We start from the raw sequence: 22,499 nt of genomic DNA, 5'->3' as shown, positions 1-22,499 counted from the left end.
TGACTTAGGTGTCGGTGCGTAGGACATACAACGACACGTTAAGTACATAGTTTCTTATGTCAATATGCTATTTGTTGGACCAGACAGGGTCACCCCGTAACCAGACTGATGTCGTTTATTTCCATTAAATTGAATGAATAACATTACATTTCCATAAAAGCGGGGATAGGTTTTGAATAGAGTAATTTCACACCAGTTGATGTGTACGTGTCACTCGTGCTTTTTCTCACGTTCATTCATAACTATCCTGTATTCCAGTAGTAAATGTTATAGTAAATAGTGGGTTACCGACTGCATGTTTCGTAATAATATAACTGCCGTGCTTTTTTTCTGAAACGATGAGCACGTCTTTTGAATCATTTTATTTTCGTTTATGGAACTTTGTTAAGATCAATGTGGCGGTACAATGTATGTGGTGGTATACGTCTGCCCTCACTGGTAGAATTAGACTTTTTTTTTTGTTATACACATATTCTATTTTATGCTTTTTAATTGTAAATGTTGTATATATTTGAAATTTTCACTTGAACATATGTTAAGGTCCTTACTAATTCATCATATTTATTTATATAAGTTTGTTTATTAAAAGAAGAACGCTGGCCTAAGGACATTACCCTGTGGAACTCCACATTTGGACAATGTGAGTTCACAAAGTAATATTGTCCTGGTTGCAACATTAACATACATGGTAGCATTGAATCTTACTTTCGATTGGATATGGATGTTCCATCTGAGTGTCACATAATGTAGTAAAACCCGAAACTTAACCGGGGTTTTACGACATTTTGTTACTACATTTTGTGTTCCCAAGAGCAGAATATCCTTATCCGTCATATTCATATATGAAAGATGATTTTTCTCTTATAATTTGACATTTTTATATTATGACATCTTATCGATGAAGATACTCCGCTATGTTGATAAGAAATTTAAAGAAGCAATAATACAAAAGTAGACATAATCGCGACGGCAAGTTACCTGAGGATCGTGGGTTATTTTTAACTCTTCTTGTTAATGCGGTGACGTCACTAGGTTGTGTTGGATGGGTAGTCTTGTAATACAACATATTATTCTCTCTTATCTGTGGGTATACTAGCTGGTCTTACACAATATACTCCTAGTGTATGTAGCTGTATTTAATGGCTACCCGTGCAATACAGCCCTGGGACATCACGGCGTCAACAAAAAAATGCTATTTTCTTGGGAAAATTTTCTTTTTTCTCAGAAACTAGGCAGGTTTTACTAGAAAAGAGGCAAACAACTGGATTTGCGTTAAAAATATCACGCATGTCTCATGCATGCAAAATTGACTTCCAATCACGTTTTTTCGAATCTTTTTCAAAATGGCGTCATATCATAGTTGTAAAATTGGAATAAAACGTCAATATATGAGAGAAAAATGCTTTTTTCATATATGGATATGAAGGATAGTAATATTATACCCTCGGTATCACAAAATGTAAAATACTTGGCAAGCATCGGATTTTACAACATTTTGTGACATTTTGGTAGAATATCACTTTCCTTCATAATTGGCTCTGCCGGTAGGGCGTTAGAATTGTGTACCTGTTGTCCCTATTGCATGATCGTAAAGGCGACTAAATTTAGGATCTTATCTTTTCTCTTCTTCCTAACTGACTTTATCCTTCCTAATGCCTCCCTTGGCACCTCACTTTTGGCCTTCAGTTGAGAGTTCGCCCCTGTGAGGAAGGCTCTGGGTTCTGTCCCCTGGCCGAGACATACAAAGTCTATAAAAGTGGTAGTTTCTGCTCCTGCTTAAAGCGCTCAGCAAACAGGGAGTTGGACGACTGGTTCGCCCGTTGTCAGTATAATGTGACCGGAGTGGTGTGTTGTTTTATGTTTTCGGCTGCATGCTTCAGTGCTATAGCTATTTAAAAAGGGCAACAGTTCCACTATACAATACACAACACGAACATACCGCAGTCTCCCAAAACACGCACTTCACACACGCTACACACTGCATACATGGGAGGCCGTTCTTACATGATCATGGCTGTTAATAGGACGTTAAAATAATCAAACAAACAAACAAACAAACAAATCCTTCATAGTGATCCACATGAAGTTACATGTATCTGAAATTTGCATAGATCTGTAGGTTTTGCGTCAAATCGTTGTAAAACGTTGTGCAGATGCATTTTATGAAATACAAATAAATTTCTAGTCGATTTTATTAGAACGTCATGAGTGTATTATTGATATAATATACATACATTGTACTTGTACATGTAGGCACGAGATTAACACGTACTTGAACTATATACACACCCGTACATAATTATTATACTAATATTACTTAAAATTTATAGAAACTGTGCTATTCACAGGAAATATAATTATAATGTATTAATTAAAGCTGGTTTGGAATTTAGCATCTCAGTAGTCCAAGGTAAAAAATGGATGTGTCCAATGTTATTTATCAATATGTCGGTATAACCGAAGTAAAGACCGTTTCATTCCTCTGTTTGTTGGAAGTATTTTCTTATACTTGTACGTATAACTGTTCCCTTCAGAAATATAAATTGAATGTATATTTTTTTTTTTAGATTAGAATGCGAAAGTTATTATTTTCGTTTGGTAATCGGGAAGTATTATTGACAGCTGGCGATCCGTCTACATGTATTTCATCGACAGATAAAAAGAGTATGTACATGTATATATACATACATGTATCCGTTTAAGAGAGATCGGATATGTACACACCAATTCGGATAATTCCGCACCTGATAATTGAAGTGTAACAGCTATAACCTGTTAACTAAGTGTTTAGTTTGAACTAAGATCCCAAGCCGGTGTCAACAGGTGAAAACAATTTAAGTAATTAATTTAAAAGACGTATAAACCTAATAAATAGCTATAGGTATGGAAGTATTAAGGGGTTACAGTGTATCAGTTTTCTGTTGTTACTATGGCGACCAAATAATGAATAGTTGATTGGCATAATCTTACACCTTTACCGTCAGTAGAATTGAATATTAATTAGTTATGTCTTCTATCGATGTTGTTGATTTTTTCTATATACATTACTTAAATATGTATGTAGCACTCCTAGTGAAACGTTTGATACCTTACCTGTGAAACCATGGCGAACACTAACACATGTATTACCTGTAAAATGATAAAGATCAAACATGTCAAATCGTTTTGATGTGTGATGATAGCGGACTTAATGACCCTCAGGTGACAGTTATACAGGCAAGTACTGGTATACGATTCGTCAGGAGGAAGCCCCCGTTCGTGACGTCACGAGCCGCTGGTTACAATAAACGTGATATTCAGTATATATCTAATCGTACCTTGCAAATGGGCAATGTGTTTGTATACCGGCGATCTTAAACTCTGTAATCACTTTACACGAGTGAAGTAACATCAATGACATAGTCTTGTCAATCGAGCACGCCTCTTTTTTAAAGCTTTGCTTGATGATAGGTCCCGCCTCACTTTGTGTGTAGTAGTTAAATAGGCGGTCTGTGTGTATTTTGATCATACCTGTACTACACGTGTTTGGATATAGTCTGGCCACTGTCTCTGATGGTGCTTCAATACCACGGACTCATTTTCATAAGCCTTCAAATCGTACTTTATACATAAATATATTGGATTATTTTACAAAGTCAATATTTGAACATGAATAATCGCGGTTTATTCGCCCTACATGTTCTTGCGTAATAGCCAATACCATAGATAAGATTTTTTTTATCTGCTGACATATTTTCATTCAGACTTTCTATTGGGCTTGGCCTGTTCATTCACAAACGTGCTACTACCAGGATACTACAAGCAACGAACAACGCCTTAAAAATACATATACACATTTGTTGGAACAGTACTTGTGTTTCCACTAAGACAATCGCCATGAGATCGGACATAAAATGTGACGTTGAGATCAGTATCAGCGCTGATGGTGAGGATTACGATACCATTCAGGTCCCTCCTTGTCTCCAAGCTGCCACCCTGGGGTCTAACGAGACCCCTCTGGGGTGTACTAAGGACGCCGTCCGACTCCCTAAACGTTACGTCCAGCGTCTGTACCACGCCAAGGCGAATCGTGAGTACAAACCGACCCCGACCAAAGACAGCACGGAAAATAGGGAGAAAGATCTGGACACGGCACTCAAATGGATCAAACAGGAAATTGTAAGTTTTTACAGATAGCTTAAAAAAGGGAGGATTTTTTTGTGATTAACACATCATTTTGGACACACTCTTGCGTCAGAAATAATGTGTATGCATTGCAGGATATACTTGTAACTATATAATTTCAATCAATGTTTGAAAACATATATCATCATAAGTAAATTTTGGATTAAAAACACACATGTATGAAATAGTTAAGAAACATGTAATGCATAAAGTAAAAAAACAAAGTATACTAAATATATCTTTATCTAATCAAGAAGATCAACTTGTGATAACGTATCCTGGAAAATGATCCGAAGATAAATTTAATGTTGCGGTCTTTGGCAGGCAGTTCACATAAAATACATTGTAACAAAATGAAGACCTTGACATCGACATGATTTGAAATCAGGGTGATATTTATGGGTTGTTGAGAACACGCTAATGTCTTGAGGGCAGCTTGAGAGTATTTCAGAACAGAGTAAATAACAGTTTTAGCTAATATACGTCAGGTTGTAAATAAAACAAATGCCAAGCCAGACCGAGCTATTCAAATACTTAACCGCAATATCGTGTACACTTCGGCAATGCAAACACTGTTGTTGACTCTAATCTTTATTTGGATAATCCGAATGTTGGTTTAACTTGACATGGCCTTATGTAATCCTAACCTCTATTCGAATGCAATAACATATGTATATGTAATATCACCGTTTAAGCCAAACTTCCTGCTGTATGGAGATGGCGAGGCAGACTATCATTATACACAAGTTGTTCACAGTTGTAATTCAATACGCTCGGTTATGACAGAATTTCGTATTTTTTTTTGTCAGAACTAAAACGGCAACACAGTCTGTACATGAAAAAGGTTAACATATACCAATAAGACAATTACGTAACCACACATGTAAAGTCTGAGATATAACATTCTGACTTCAGACATGCCAACACACGATAAAACACACTTCACAGATGTTAACAAACGTTTTTATGACCAAAGTCGTTCGTGTATGGGTTACAGTTGTACATGGAAACCTCAACAATATATAGCTCTCATTGGTGTACATAAACCGCATCAACGAGACAAATATATGTGGTCGCAGTTTACGACCAATTTTATCGTTGAAGGCCGTAGAAATAGCAATGCGTATGTTCTGGCAGCATGATCTGTGCATATAAAAGTAAAGATGATTCTCGGTCCAAATGGTGAATGATTTATTGAATATGTTGGCACGACCTAAGAGACAACGATCCCATGTCAAGACCTTGACATACTATATATATAGTGATTTTCATGGCTAAAAGTATTTAAATGTACGACGATTTTACATTGTCCGAAATCGTATATGAATTGCTTACACCCGCTGTTAACTAGCTCCGGTCCAATTTACTGTACTTGAAATCTTAGTGTCAAATGACTGGTCTTCAAGCAGAAAACACATACACGGCCGGTATCGGATATAGTTCGGTTGTATATAAATTGGAAGATAATTTGAAAAAGTACCTCAAACGGAACCCCTAGAATGTAAGTTATTGGGGCGTAATTGTTTCAGTAATAGAGGGTAGTTACGAGTGCACAAAAAAAAAAAAAAAAAAAAAAAAACTTAAAGCAAATCTCATAATAATCTTAACTTGAGGACTTAACACATTTCTAAGATTTGTTAAGTATAAGAATAAGAAAATTAGCCCCAGCGATATGCTAATACATATATCGGTATACCCATTCCATTCGTTTAAACATGTACAATATTGTGATGCAGGTCATTTGAACGTTCTCTACTAAATACTACCTATCTCAAATTGTTCAAATGTAGGGTTTTGCGTGTAGATTATAAACGAATTTATCAGATCAAAAGGTAGTTTTTGAATACCAACCAGTGATGTTATTTTCACTTAAATGTTACACGTAGATTCTGCATTAAAGTAGTAACTCCTATATGATTTTGAAATATAGATTAGTAATTATAATACCATCACGTAAGATTGATTTCATGAAAACTTATAAATATTGCTTGAAGTGCACGGTACATTGGACCTGTCTTGGTTGTGACGGTGTGACGTTGACTGTAAAACTCCGACGGTAGATCATTTCATATCAAAACAATGCCAAATGGTATGAATGTGCGAATTCCTGACCGAGTAGAAGACAATAGCTACCCTGTTATCACCAAAATAAAACTTGTGTATCTTGGAGATTCGATGACAATCTGACGAGGGTAACTATAAAACAGATGACTCGTCATATAGATCGTGATCCCGAAATAGTCTTATATTTAATGTACAAATCTACTTTGGGATGAACAAAAATAACCTGTTACAGGATGCTAACTCATACACTGGCCTAAATGTCGTCATATAGTGCCAGTTTTTTCAAGATGGATGGCTAGTTTGAGAATAAGAACAGTCTTTACACCTATAGTTTTTAAAACACAATTATCTAATTTTTTTTAAAGACGCACGATATTACCTTAATGATTTACTGAAGGTTTCATTTCCATCCCATCCTACGGCTGTGATTAAATAAATCTAAACTTGATGATTTCTTTTGGTAAGTCATCAAGAATGTTACTCGAGGCAGTGACATTATTTATATCTACCAGTAACAATAACGATTTAATTTAACGATGTTATTTCAAATATAATAGACGCGTGAACTATTCTTATTCATCTGTGATCGCTTGGAAATGAAATCACGTTTTAGTCATTGTTGGAATATAAACGGGACACCAAACTCTATTCTTTGGGAGGACCGTGAATGTTTACTGAGATCCCCCCTGGGAGGAATTTGTAAATGAAACCTAGATCTTTTAAAAACATTAAAGAAACGCATGCTGTTGTTTGCGACAATCCTGACCTTGATAATGCTGATAGTTCACCATCAGGAAGCCCGCGAGAAAGCATTCTTAAACCACCAAAGTGAATGTGATGATAGAGTCACATAGATTTAACAAAATCGGCATCCAGGCATGAATTTCCTATCACAAGCGTCTAGAATTACAAAAAGGGTTTCTCGTTGTGAGGATATGATAACGACTTTATGTTGATGGTCTGCACATTAACGTGAACAACGAAATCCACTGCACACCTCAAAATGATTGCATTTTAAAACGGAAATTACAACATACTTTGAAAAACCATCAAATTTATTCAGATTTCTAGGTTTCTATTTACGTACTGAAACTTTTTTACTTGGACATGTATGACTGAGTTCCCCTTCTTCTGTCGACCATTTCAGTTGTACAATCATCATGACGATATTTAATACAGAAAACGTGAACATTTATTTACCTTTCTCTCTATGATCTGTCTATTACAAAGTCATTTAACCGCCATAACAATGGAAGCGTGTTAATTACACTAAGGTAGTATTTTCTAGACGACTAGCTGAGAAATCAGTGCTTATGTTTTCACTTACATTGTATTTACTGCATTCCGAAGCATACGCCATACTTACGTGTAGGTTATCTTTACTTTTATCATCAAAGTTTCGTTCTGCAACATGGCATAATAACAAGATGTTCACATTTATTATCTTATCTAAAGGAAATGGTATTCTTGTTTACATAATAGTAAAACATGAAGCTACAAAACAGTATCAACGTGTTTTACCTTTAACTAATCTTTATCATTATATTTATTTAGACTTATATTGACATTTAAATCTTTGTTTTACAACACTAAGATATCTGACGCTGATCATGTTTAGACTTCTGAAATAAATGGCCACAAAATAACATGAAATATGTACACGTGATATTTTTATTTATGAACGTAGTTCATTGTGAATTGTCTTCCTTTAAATATTTCTATGTAACGTACAATATAGTATGAAACACATGGAATAGTAACTTTGAACCGAATATCATTCGTCACAAACGTTATCATGTTTTTGGTTTCATTTGAAAATGGACAAACACGATTTTTTACCAACCGTTATATTTAATGTGTTTCAGATGGAAATGAAGGAACAAGATAAATCCCTGATGAAGCAGTTCATTGACCTTCGCTCCACCATTGTACAGTTACGGTGTCTGTTTGAGGTTCATAGTTCCAGTTCGGACATCAGCAGTATGAGCGGAAGTAACATGTCCCTGGATGACGTCCTACGGCCGGGGTCTCCAATGTCTTCCTCCAATCATCTGGCACCCATAGCTGACATTGATGAAACAACAGAGTTCAGATCACGGACATCTTCTCTCCTAACACCTCCGACCAAAAAGTCCCCGGTAACGCGAATCAAGTGGAAAAGTAATGAGTTCATATAAGGACCTGATAGATGCCATGTGAGAACTCGTGTGGAGTTGTGTGAGTTATAATACGCGAATCAAGCAATAGGACGAAAGACTTTGTCGGATGTTGGGTGAAATGATAGAGGATTGTAAACATATTTTTAAAAGTGTTGATGGCTGCGTGAGGTACTTAAGTGGAAGAAATTATAAATAGATATTTGTGTGAAAGATAAGAAGTGTAATTTACAAAGTAATCACGTTTGTAAAATTCCAAAACACCGTTAATGGACATGGATACAGACAGATCGTTTTGTTGAAACTGTAAATTAGAATTTGATACTTTTACGAGGCGTCACATGTATAGACACTGATCGTGATAAGGAAGCTCGATATAAGGGTAGATGTCTCATGAACCCCAAATCGGGTGGACGTCTCGTGGTGGACACTTGAGGTGTTGTGGCCGACATATCATGTATGTTTTGGCGCCGAGCATGCGTGATCAATCAGGCGGGACTATTACATCCGTCACGCGTGACAGATGTCCTCGATACATCACAACTGACATTATAAACACGGATAGATCCGCTGACCAGTTAGTCCCGTATCCAATCTCCAGTCCCTGACAAAATTGATGGATACGGCCTTTTAACATTCCTCTCAAAATTAGGTTTATTTATCATCCGATCGATTTCCAATCGATAACCGTGTTTTATGCATGTTTATGTTTTGTATTGAAATAACTTATTAAAAAGAATGTTATCTATACAGCTGCTATCGCTTATCACTTTTAATCCATACCTTTGTGCAAGCAAATTGTTCTTACATTTATACAACAGTGAATATTGATGAAAACACCTACAGTACATACGTTATCAAACAGAAATTGGTCAAATTTGTGTTTTAAGGGTTTTTTATGTGCTCCAGGCCATGTAGTCCCGGAACAAAAGGATGTAAGGTACGTTTTATGAGATAAACCAGGACTCCACTGATATCTTTAAAGATTCCAACACCTGCAGATCGCAACAATAGCTATAAAGCAAACGATATTGTGCAAAAGACTAGAAAATGGCAATGAAAAATAAATGAAACGTGCGAAATTGTAAATAGATACTATAATATTTGTTTTGAATTATTATCTGGAAAGAAAATCAGACCGTCTACAAATAATATATTAATGATTTTCAATAGATCAAAGAATTTTCTTTGACACCATTATTGAGCTCGACATGTTTGAACCAGAATCACACTTTCATAAAACGGATCAGAATATCGAAGAATAACTAATGGTGGTGTCTTTCGACTCGTAAAAAGACATTAAAAGTAAAAGCCCGAATATACATGTAGGTCAACGTCGGCTTTGATAACTAAAAGAACCAACAGAATTAGCGCATTAATATTACGACATTTTGTTACAATTGCGTTTGTAAGATGAAATTGATTTGTAATTCAAGAGCTACTTTTTAGACATTAAAGTCGTTTGTGAATATGAAATGCCATTCCTTTTGAATAATGAAGGTTTTTCAATACAGTTCGATATAAAAGGTTTTTTTTTAAATGTGAAATTAAAAATAATTAATATACCAAAATATAACTACGATACCCGTTCATCCCTGTGAAAGTAAAAAAAAAGACAACCATCGTGGTTGCTACATGTACCTGTTTTAAATTCTATAAAGATCAAATCGGAAACCGAACAATATGTCACCCATTTAAATGGTGGTAATTGTGGCTACATCTTCATTCCTCAGTTATCATTATAATGCATTAAGGTTGTTTATACTACAACCCTCGCATCAGTACCTCCATCTTACACCTGCTAGCTACAACATTTCGACAGTTATGAAGCCTCCGATCTCAGGTAGATACTGTTTTCCCAGCGAGGCGTTACAATTGTAGAGAGAAATGTCACGGCCCTCGGGCACGAGATTTAGTACAGATTAGGGTCGATCAGGCACGAGATCTAGTACGATTATAGGGTATAACTATGAATGAGTAGATACTAATGTACCGTGGCCTGAGGGTAAGTACACTGAGGTATTTTCACTTGGTCAACATTTATAACTCAACAACCATTCATTAACTTCTACGTGGTATATGATATAGGATGCGGTATAATGTAGTACGAACAGAGAGGACATATTCGTGTAGTGTTGCTTCGACAAAAGTCAGACTCCATCAATTTTGACAAATGTTCGCACAGAAATGCACCCAAACTATTCACATTAAACAATCCCATACATATCTTTTATCCTTGTAGGCTTTGTTCATGATGCTGAACAAGCAATATTGCTGATAGTGGTAAGCATAGTTCGAAGCGAAATATAATATCTGCACCACCAAATATAACCTTACGCGTTTTAGTTTGGAATTTGTCTAATTCAAACTGGACTGCAAAAAATAATTCACCATCTAAGGTGTTTATTTGTTGTTTATTTTGCCTACATTTAGATAGTCTGAATATTAAACAATGCTAAAATGTATAACCATTATTAGTATAAACATTTGCAAACGGTTCCTTGTTTTGGTTTTGATGAATGCATCAATTTTTAGCTTCCACTTTCCAATGAAATGTGTGCCAAAGGTAAAGCTAAAGTTTAGATAATGCATTTTGTTTATCTTTTATAATGCACAGTTAACTCTTCTCGTATTTGTCTGTAAAACCGGTTATTTTCCACATAGGAAATCGAAATAGAATAGATTTAAATGCCGATATATTACTATAAATGATTAATGCTTTACAAATCTGCCATGTTTGTCACAAATTTCGTGATCATATTGACATGCTATGCGATTCATAAGATACAGACTTCACAGCTTCCAGGTCAATGTCCAATGTTCTGTATTTGTATTTATGTGACCATTTTTAAGTGGATAAATACGAGCTGGCACAACCAAAGACTATATATTATGTATCAAAATAATGTTTACCTCTTTACTGGTGATCGTGTTTGTAAACGACGTGACACAAAGAAAACCACATTAAGTAAACGTAGCTATATAGATGTCCACATGCAGTCGAGATCCAAGGTGGTTACGTACGATACAGATGCAAACAAAGACAAGTATGTACGTTAACTCCAATTTATTTGGTCATACCTTTGTATATACTAAGATTCTTTTAGTCTGTGTATAATATTTGTACTTAAAAGTATATTATAATATTAAAGAGGGAACATAAATGTCACTTTCAGAAATGGTTTTGTGATTTGGTTTCATATTTTTTAACTTTAGCATTAAACACAATAAATAAAACGCCTACCCTGTATGCTGTGTATTGCGTGTGAGAGTGTCTTGTGTGTTTTAGGAAACTGAGGTATGGTTTTGTCATTTCTCTATCCTTGCAATACATCAAATAAATCTTGCCTTGGTTACGTGTTGTTGAGCTCATCCTTGTGCTAGACAGACCTCTAGCAATCACCATATCTTTAAAACATTATTTTTCTTGTTGCATTCAATGATTTTAGGTAATATCATTTTTACTAATAGTATTTAAAGTACATGCACAATCTACAGTTATTACAGGTGCATTGAAGTGGAAGTAACCGCCATGTGTAATGGTAGTATGACGTCACAGCTCGCCAGGTCATGACCCCGCGGTTTACTCGTTCTCGTGATATACTAGATCATTTTACGACAGATTTCGTGTGTTATTATTTATTATAAACAGTCATGACATACACATCACGGATGAGCAAATATTTATTTGATAAATGTACGGATGAGTAAATAAGAATTTATCATCTGTAATTAATATTTGTATAATAAACATGTAATGTCACGATAAACGGTGATATTTAAGACGTTATTTGGGTATTTATATGTTTATATAGGAATATGTCTTAATATCCGTACACGAAAAACAAGAAAACTCGTCCCTATTTTGAATGTTGTACAAAATATTTAATGTATAAAATTTGACTCCTCAAACTGAAGCAAATGCCTTTTTTATCGTTATGTTGATGAATTCGACAGCAAATCTTTGATATTGGAACGTATGAATAAGAATTTGTTACTGATAAACAAAGAAATAACGAATATTCTTCGTTCGGTTGTTTGTGTTTTTCCTTTTTTCAAGCTCGATCTGGATGACCTGTTTAAATGTTTCGCGAACTTTTCACACTACCTTCAATGTTAACATCATATCACTGCTTCATTATGTACATGTATCAATTATACACATTTACCATTACTGTCAGCGTTTAACATTAATGTTTTGTGTCCACCATCAGCAGTTTGCGTTGGTTACATGTAACATATGTATAACCATGACCCCTAATTTGTGTCCACTATCAGCAGTTTGCGTTGGTTACATGTAACATATGTATAACCATGACCCCTAATTTGTGTCCACTATCAGCAGTTTGCGTTGGTTACATGTAACATATGTTTAACCATGACCCCTAATTTGTGTCCACTATCAGCAGTTTGCGTTGGTTACATGTAACATATGTATAACCATGACCCCTAATTTGTGTCCACTATCAGCAGTTTGCGTTGGTTACATGTAACATATGTATAACCATGACCCCTAATTTGTGTCCACTATCAGCAGTTTGCGTTGGTTACATGTAACATATGTTTAACCATGACCCCTAATTTGTGTCCACTATCAGCAGTTTGCGTTGGTTACATGTAACATATGTTTAACCATGACCCCTAATTTGTGTCCACTATCAGCAGTTTGCGTTGGTTACATGAAACATATGTATAACCATGACCCCTAATTTGTGTCCACTATCAGCAGTTTGCGTTGGTTACATGAAACATATGTTTAACCATGACCCCTAATTTGTGTCCACTATCAGCAGTTTGCGTTGGTTACATACATATTTACCATGACCCTAATTTGTCCACTATCAGCAGTTTGCGTTGGTTACATGTAACATATGACCATGCCCCTAATTTGTGTCCACTATCAGCAGTTTGCGTTGGTTGTAACATATGTATAACCATGACCCCTAATTTGTGTCCACTATCAGCAGTTTGCGTTGGTTACATGTAACATATGTTTAACCATGACCCCTAATTTGTGTCCACTATCAGCAGTTTGCGTTGGTTACATGTAACATATGTATAACCATGACCCCTAATTTGTGTCCACTATCAGCAGTTTGCGTTGGTTACATGTAACATATGTTTAACCATGACCCCTAATTTGTGTCCACTATCAGCAGTTTGCGTTGGTTACATGTAACATATGTTTAACCATGACCCCTAATTTGTGTCCACTATCAGCAGTTTGCGTTGGTTACATGTAACATATGTTTAACCATGACCCCTAATTTGTGTCCACTATCAGCAGTTTGCGTTGGTTACATGTAACATATGTTTAACCATGACCCCTAATTTGTGTCCACTATCAGCAGTTTGCGTTGGTTACATGTAACATATGTTTAACCATGACCCCTAATTTGTGTCCACTATCAGCAGTTTGCGTTGGTTACATGTAAACATATGTTTAACCATGACCCCTAATTTGTGTCCACTATCAGCAGTTTGCGTTGGTTACATGTAACATATGTTTAACCATGACCCCTAATTTGTGTCCACTATCAGCAGTTTGCGTTGGTTACATGTAACATATGTTTAACCATGACCCCTAATTTGTGTCCACTATCAGCAGTTTGCGTTGGTTACATGAACATATGTATAATTGACCATGACCCCTAATTTGTGTGTCCACTATCAGCAGTTTGCGTTGGTTACATGTAACATATGTATAACCATGGCCCCTAATTTGTGTCCACTATCAGCAGTTTGCGTTGGTTACATGTAAACATATGTTTAACCATGACCCCTAATTTGTGTCCACTATCAGCAGTTTGCGTTGGTTAACATGTAACATATGTTTAACCATGACCCCTAATTTGTGTCCACTATCAGCAGTTTGCGTTGGTTACATGTAACATATGTATAACCATGACCCCTAATTTGTGTCCACTATCAGCAGTTTGCGTTGGTTACATGTAAACATATGTTTAACCATGACCCCTAATTTGTGTCCACTATCAGCAGTTTGCGTTGGTTACATGAAACATATGTTTAACCATGACCCCTAATTTGTGTCCACTATCAGCAGTTTGCGTTGGTTACATGTAACATATGTATAACCATGACCCCTAATTTGTGTCCACTATCAGCAGTTTGCGTTGGTTACATGTAACATATGTTTAAACCATGACCCCTAATTTGTGTCCACTATCAGCAGTTTGCGTTGGTTACATGTAACATATGTTTAACCATGACCCCTAATTTGTGTCCACTATCGCAGTTTGCAGCATATGTTTGACCCTATTTGTGTCCACTATCAGCAGTTTGCGTTGGTACATGTAACATATGTTTAACCATGACCCCTAATTTGTGTCCACTATCAGCAGTTTGCGTTGGTTACATGTAAACATATGTATAAACCATGACCCCTAATTTGTGTGTCCACTATCAGCAGTTTGCGTTGGTTACATGTAACATATGTTTAACCATGTATTTTGCCACTATCAGCAGTTTGCGTTGGTTACATGTAACATATGTATAACCATGACCCCTAATTTGTGTCCACTATCAGCAGTTTGCGTTGGTTACATGTAACATATGTTTAACCATGACCCCTAATTTGTGTCCACTATCAGCAGTTTGCGTTGGTTACATGAAACATATGTATTAACCATGACCCCTAATTTGTGTCCACTATCAGCAGTTTGCGTTGGTTACATGTAAACATATGTTTAACCATGACCCCTAATTTGTGTCCACTATCAGCAGTTTGCGTTGGTTACATGTAACATATGTATAACCATGACCCCTAATTTGTGTCCACTATCAGCAGTTTGCGTTGGTTACATGTAACATATGTATAACCATGACCCCTAATTTGTGTCCACTATCAGCAGTTTGCGTTGGTTACATGTAACATATGTATAACCATGACCCCTAATTTGTGTCCACTATCAGCAGTTTGCGTTGGTTACATGTAACATATGTTTAACCATGACCCCTTATTTCTGTCCACTATCAGCAGTTTGCGTTGGTTACATGTAACATATGTTTAACCATGACCCCTAATTTGTGTCCACTATCAGCAGTTTGCGTTGGTTACATGTAACATATGTATAACCATGACCCCTAATTTGTGTCCACTATCAGCAGTTTGCGTTGGTTACATGTAACATATGTTTAACCATGACCCCTAATTTGTGTCCACTATCAGCAGTTTGCGTTGGTTACATGTAACATATGTTTAACCATGACCCCTAATTTGTGTCCCACTATCAGCAGTTTGCGTTGGTTACATGTAACATATGTTTAACCATGACCCCTAATTTGTGTCCACTATCAGCAGTTTGCGTTGGTTACATGTAACATATGTATATAACCATGACCCCTAATTTGTGTCCACTATCAGCAGTTTGCGTTGGTTACATGTAACATATGTATAACCATGACCCCTAATTTGTGTCCACTATCAGCAGTTTGCGTTGGTTACATGTAACATATGTTATATTAACCATGACCCCTAAATTTGTGTCCACTATCAGCAGTTTGCGTAGGTAACATGTAAACATATGTATAACCATGACCCCTAATTTGTGTCCACTATCAGCAGTTTGCGTTGGTTACATGTAACATATGTATAACCAATGACCCCTAATTTGTGTCCACTATCAGCAGTTTGCGTTGGTTACATGTAACATATGTTTAACCATGACCCCTAATTTGTGTCCACTATCAGCAGTTTGCGTTGGTTACATGTAAACATATGTTTAACCATGACCCCTAATTTGTGTCCACTATCAGCAGTTTGCGTAGGTAACATGAAAACATATGTTATTAACCATGACCCCTAATTTGTGTCCACTATCAGCAGTTTGCGTTGGTTACATGTAACATATGTTTAACCATGACCCCCTAATTTGTGTCCACTAATCAGCAGTTTGCGTTGGTTACATGTAACATATGTTTAACCATGACCCCTAATTTGTGTCCACTATCAGCAGTTTGCGTTGGTTACATGTAACATATGTATAAACCCATGACCCCTAATTTGTGTCCACTATCAGCAGTTTGCGTTGGGTACATGTAACATATGTTTAAAACCATGGCCCCTAATTTGTGTCCACTATCAGCAGTTTGCGTTGGTTAACATGTAACATATGTATAACCATGACCCCTAATTTGTGTCCACTATCAGCAGTTTGCGTTGGTTACATGTAACATATGTTTAACCATGACCCCTAATTTGTGTCCACTATCAGCAGTTTGCGTTGGTTACATGTAACATATGTATAACCATGACCCCTAATTTGTGTCCACTATCAGCAGTTTGCGTTGGTTACATGTAACATATGTATTAACCATGACCCCTAATTTGTGTCCACTATCAGCAGTTTGCGTTGGTTACATGTAACATATGTTTAACCATGACCCCTAATTTGTGTCCACTATCAGCAGTTTGCGTTGGTTACATGTAACATATGTTTAACCATGACCCCTTTGTGTCCAATTCAGCAGTTTGCGTGGTTACCATCAGCAGTCCACTTCAGCAGTTTGCGTTGGTTACATGTAACATATGTATAACCATGACCCCTAATTTGTGTCCACTAGCAGTTTGCGTTGGTACATGCAGTTTGCGTTGGTTTGCGTTGGTTACATGTAACATATGTATAAACCATGTACCCCTAATTTGTGTCCACTATCAGCAGTTTGCGTTGGTTACATGTAAACATATGTATAACCATGACCCCTAATTTGTGTCCACTATCAGCAGTTTGCGTTGGTTACATGTAACATATGTTTATAACCATGACCCCTAATTTGTGTCCACTATCAGCAGTTTGCGTTGGTTACATGTAACATATGTTTAACCATGACCCCTAATTTGTGTCCACTATCAGCAGTTTGCGTTGGTTACATGAAACATATGTTTAACCATGACCCCTAATTTGTGTCCACTATCAGCAGTTTGCGTTGGTTACATGTAACATATGTTTAACCATGACCCCTAATTTGTGTCCACTATCAGCAGTTTGCGTTGGTTACATGTAACATATGTTTAACCATGACCCCTAATTTGTGTCCACTATCAGCAGTTTGCGTTGGTTACATGTAACATATGTTTAACCATGACCCCTAATTTGTGTCCACTATCAGCAGTTTGCGTTGGTTACATGCTAAACATATGTTTAACCATGACCCCTAATTTGTGTCCACTATCAGCAGTTTGCGTTGGTTACATGTAAACATATGTTTAAACCATTGACCCCTAATTTGTGTCCACTTTGCGTGGTCATGTAACATATTTAACCATGACCCCTAATTTGCCACTTTTTGCGTTGGTTACATGTAACATATGTTTAACCATGACCCCTAATTTGTGTCCACTATCAGCAGTTTGCGTTGGTTACATGTAACATATGTAAACATGACCCCTAATTTGTGTCCACTATCAGCAGTTTGCGTTGGTTACATGTAACATATGTATAACCATGACCCCTAATTTGTGTCCACTATCAGCAGTTTGCGTTGGTTACATGTAACATATGTTTAACCATGTAATTTGTGTCCACTATCAGCAGTTTGCGTTGGTTACATGTAACATATGTTTAACCATGACCCCTAATTTGTGTCCACTATCAGCAGTTTGCGTTGGTTACATGTAACATATGTTTAACCATGACCCCTAATTTGTGTCCACTATCAGCAGTTTGCGTTGGTTACATGTAACATATGTATTAACCATGACCCCTAATTTGTGTCCACTATCAGCAGTTTGCGTTGGTTACATGTAACATATGTTTAACCATGACCCCTAATTTGTGTCCACTATCAGCAGTTTGCGTTGGTTACATGTAACATATGTTTAACCATGACCCCTAATTTGTGTCCACTATCAGCAGTTTGCGTTGGTTACATGTAACATATGTATAACCATGACCCCTAATTTGTGTCCACTATCAGCAGTTTGCGTTGGTTACATGTAACATATGTATAACCATGACCCCTAATTTGTGTCCACTATCAGCAGTTTGCGTTGGTTACATGTAACATATGTATAACCATGACCCCTAATTTGTGTCCACTATCAGCAGTTTGCGTTGGTTACATGAAACATATGTTTAACCATGACCCCTAATTTGTGTCCACTATCAGCAGTTTGCGTTGGTTACATGTAACATATGTATAACCATGACCCCTAATTTCTGTCCACTATCAGCAGTTTGCGTTGGTTACATGTAAACATATGTTTAACCATGACCCCTAATTTGTGTCCACCATCAGCAGTTTGCGTTGGTTACATGTAACATATGTTTAACCATGACCCCTAATTTCTGTCCACTATCAGCAGTTTGCGTTGGTTACATGTAACATATGTTTAACCATGACCCCTAATTTGTGTCCACTATCAGCAGTTTGCGTTGGTTACATGTAAACATATGTTTAACCATGACCCCTAATTTGTGTCCACTATCAGCAGTTTGCGTTGGTTACATGTAACATATGTTTAACCATGACCCCTAATTTGTGTCCACTATCAGCAGTTTGCGTTGGTTACATGTAACATATGTATAACCATGACCCCTAATTTGTGTCCACTATCAGCAGTTTGCGTTGGTTACATGTAACATATGTTTAACCATGACCCCTAATTTGTGTCCACTATCAGCAGTTTGCGTTGGTTACATGAAACATATGTTTAACCATGACCCCTAATTTGTGTCCACTATCAGCAGTTTGCGTTGGTTACATGTAACATATGTTTAACCATGACCCCTAATTTGTGTCCACTATCAGCAGTTTGCGTTGGTTACATGTAACATATGTTTAACCATGACCCCTAATTTGTGTCCACTATCAGCAGTTTGCGTTGGTAACATGAAACATATGTTTAACCATGACCCCTAATTTGTGTCCACTATCAGCAGTTTGCGTTGGTTACATTTTACATATGTATAGGCATGACCCCTAATTCCACACACCGGCTAAAACTCTATGGCGTTTAACTTGCATCCAGTATTTACTACTGAAGTTAACATTTTATCATGAAGATCCACTCCAAATAAGAACAAATAAATCAAAGCAACTGTTGTACATATATTTACATTTTTTATTCCCAATCTCTGCTTCACGAATTTTAACTTTTTGACAATTGAACGTGTCATACAAGGAAGTCGACATGTACCCCTGATTACAAACGCTCTAGATAAGACATGTGAATGTGCATAATATTTCATCATTGTACACGTTTTTTAATTTAAAAAAAGAATGAAAATACGAGATAATATATTTATCTTTATACTTTGTTCTTTAGTAATTACAGATATACGCTAAATTCTTTAAAAAAAATCAGACCTGAACCTCGAGAGAAATATATTCGATTTGATATTGGATATCACACAAGTGATATGTTTGAATAGAAAAAATAAAACAAAATCTCTTCTTTTGCATATAAAGCAAGCAAGACATGCAGTCGACTCCCTTGTATATATACATAGATTTATAATGGTTGATAGAACTAGAACAGTTACTTCCCTTAGTAATAACGCAAATAATGCAATATTACAAAAATATCAAAATTACAAAATGTCTAAAATTTTAGTATCAACGTGTTCAAAGTATTCTTTTTTTAAATTTTCTATTGAAGCCAATTTATCACAAAATGGATTTGATTTTTGAGTGTATAATATGAATCAGCAATAAGCCAATGGTAAGGGAGCGAGTTAGTTTGTGTAAATTAAATCTACTACAACATATTGTTCTTCAATGGAATAAACGACGACTTTGAAAATTCATAATTTCCATTTCAACACAAGGTCGCGACATTTAACTTTTGCGTATTAATATAAGTAATGTGTATATTAATCAGCGGTCATAAATTAAAAACATTTGGTTAACAGTAATAAGAAATATCTTGATAATTTGCAACATAAAATAATGTCATGCGTTTGACAGCTGACAATACCTAAATTGCATTATCGTTCATGGTATTATTACACTGTGTTTGCAAAAGAAGCAACTTTATATTTTGTCTGAAAATACAGATAATAAATCTAGAACATAGCAAAATATTATAACTATGCTATCTGAATAGCTAACACACCTTTGTAGTTTATATCTACGGATTGTGTCAGGGCACGAAACCTCGATATTTTCAAATTAGCAAGGAATAATGAGACATAATAATCTGCCATAGTAATTTCATACGTAGGCTGTCAATCGGCTAAGTTTTGTTTTGCTGAATACGGAATCTCATCTTGGAAAGGGAGACCTTTATCACATAATCTGGGTATTGTCCAGTAATATCTGGTTATTGTCCAGTAATTTTTTAGTCTTATATTTACCAATGTATGCTTTGTGGACAATGCCGTGACGTCATACATTGAAGACATTGTAACAAGGAATTCAGAATCAGGTAAAGGGTTGTTTTGATATCAGTTATATCAATTCATTAATTCTCTTCATTTTACATTAAATTTTATGAAATTCACAACGCGGTTAATAATATCATACATGAAATGGATCCTCAAAACACAGAATATCACTCAATACATTTTACTCACAATATTTGTGTCTGACAAACAGAGACTTGCTAACCTATTCAAACATTAAATGTAAAAGTTAAAATTGCAACCAAATAAGATCACCACCAATATTGGTTCGTTTAACATGTAGTTCTTTCTGGAAAATCACCAGCCAACACGAATAACAGGTAACAAACAATAACACTATTAGAGGTAAACAACAAACAGCACAATAAACTGCTCATAACAATGAAACACATGTTTAATACAATATATAAGCTCTTTGAAGAATCCTACGAGGAAGTGATTATTTTATAGTTATGATCGATGTAAAATTAAGCATGACGAACCAGCATCTATTGAATATGGAGAATAAATTTTCTTGGAGTAAACAATCGAAGACGGAATTCATGAAGTTGATGAATAAATGAAACGTTCTATGCTGTAAAGGAGCCACATGAGACAGAATTATGACTAATTTTGCACACAGTAAATATTACATACATTTATACTATCATCAAAATAGTTATGATCAATATTTCGTCTACTTTGGTCAAAGAGATAACATCAACATGTTTTTGTGATGATATTGATTATCAATTTACTACACGTTTTGGTTAAATATCTTGGTAGAGTTTTTCATCTCACAATGATACTAACACGAATATAGGACTAAATGCATCTTTATATGACATTTAAATACATTTGACCTCACCAACGTGATTATGACTAGCACTCTTCCTCTTTATTTTCTGTAATCTTGCCCGAGGTCTTTTTCCAATGAGAGACGATGGCATTCTGGCGTATAAGGTTTTTCTTGATGAATGGCGCACTGAAGCTGGCTCCGTGGATCTTCTCCAGACTGGTGGTATTGTTGACGCCTTCATCCTTATTATCCTCTTCTGTCACTATCTCCATCTTCTGAACGATCAGACGCAACAGATCGTATTGCTTCTCTAGCTTCGCTCCCATATCCTTCATTCTGTAATATAAAGAACTCATTAGCATTGGTTTGGTTTGGATTTTAAATTGTTCTACATAAGTGTAATCTAAACATCATAGATAATTTTATTCAAAGCATGTCAATTATTCTATGTGATCAGCATGTGTTTGGTTTGTGAGATTGCGGTATGTTGTTATTCCTTGTAATAATTAATGGAAACTTGTGCCCATTTAATGCTATCTAAATGAAGCACGCGAGTCGATTTTTAGAGGTAAAACTTTTAAACAACAGCTAGAACGCCAGAATCGAATATCTTAAATGCAAGTTCATGAACATATATATTAACCATGAAACAACAATAAACGTTACCAATATACCTACCTTTGCTTCTGTTTGTGGAGCTCTGTATACAGGTATTAACCATGAAACAACAATAAACGTTACCAATATACCTACCTTTGCTTCTGTTTGTGGAGTTCTGTATACAGGTATTAACCATGATACAACAATAAACGTTACCAATATACCTACCTTTGCTTCTGTTTGTGGAGTTCTGTATACAGGTATTAACCATGATACAACAATAAACGTTGCCAATATAGCTACCTTTGCTTCTGTTTGTGGAGTTCTGTATACAGGTATTAACCATGAAACAACAATAAACGTTGCCAATAT

At 35.9% G+C, this 22,499-nt stretch overlaps 2 protein-coding genes across 3 annotated transcripts in view; one reads left to right on the top strand and one right to left on the bottom strand.

The window, feature by feature from the left end:
• Window positions 1-3,323: 3,323 nt before the first annotated feature.
• LOC138325710 (uncharacterized) lies at window positions 3,324-9,134 on the top strand. The gene is made up of 2 exons (XM_069271545.1): window positions 3,324-4,158; window positions 8,094-9,134. The coding sequence occupies exons 1-2, from the start codon at window positions 3,877-3,879 to the stop codon at window positions 8,403-8,405; spliced, it is 594 nt and encodes a 197-aa protein (XP_069127646.1). The 5' UTR covers window positions 3,324-3,876; the 3' UTR covers window positions 8,406-9,134.
• A 10,312-nt stretch (window positions 9,135-19,446) lies between these two features.
• Window positions 19,447-22,499, bottom strand: part of LOC138325708 (transient receptor potential cation channel subfamily A member 1-like) — a 38,295-nt gene continuing 35,242 nt past the window's right edge. For both annotated transcript variants that reach the window (XM_069271544.1, XM_069271543.1), the window contains exon 26: window positions 19,447-21,863. In XM_069271544.1, coding sequence (XP_069127645.1) covers window positions 21,611-21,863 — 253 coding nt within the window. In that variant the 3' untranslated portion in view covers window positions 19,447-21,610. The remainder of the gene's footprint in view (window positions 21,864-22,499) is intronic.

This window comes from Argopecten irradians, chromosome 6, assembly GCF_041381155.1.
Source record: "Argopecten irradians isolate NY chromosome 6, Ai_NY, whole genome shotgun sequence".
NCBI classification, from domain to species: Eukaryota; Metazoa; Mollusca; class Bivalvia; order Pectinida; family Pectinidae; genus Argopecten; species Argopecten irradians.
This window is presented reverse-complemented; position numbering and strand designations above follow the sequence as displayed.

What these genes read in the sequence shown, in the direction of transcription:
- LOC138325710 (XM_069271545.1), top strand. Translation starts at nt 3,877, where the DNA reads ATGAGATCGGACATAAAATGTGACGTTGAGATCAGTATCAGCGCTGAT. An exon ending in AATGGATCAAACAGGAAATT is followed by an intron (nt 4,159 to 8,093) that starts GTAAGTTTTTAC and finishes AATGTGTTTCAG; the next exon opens with ATGGAAATGAAGGAACAAGA.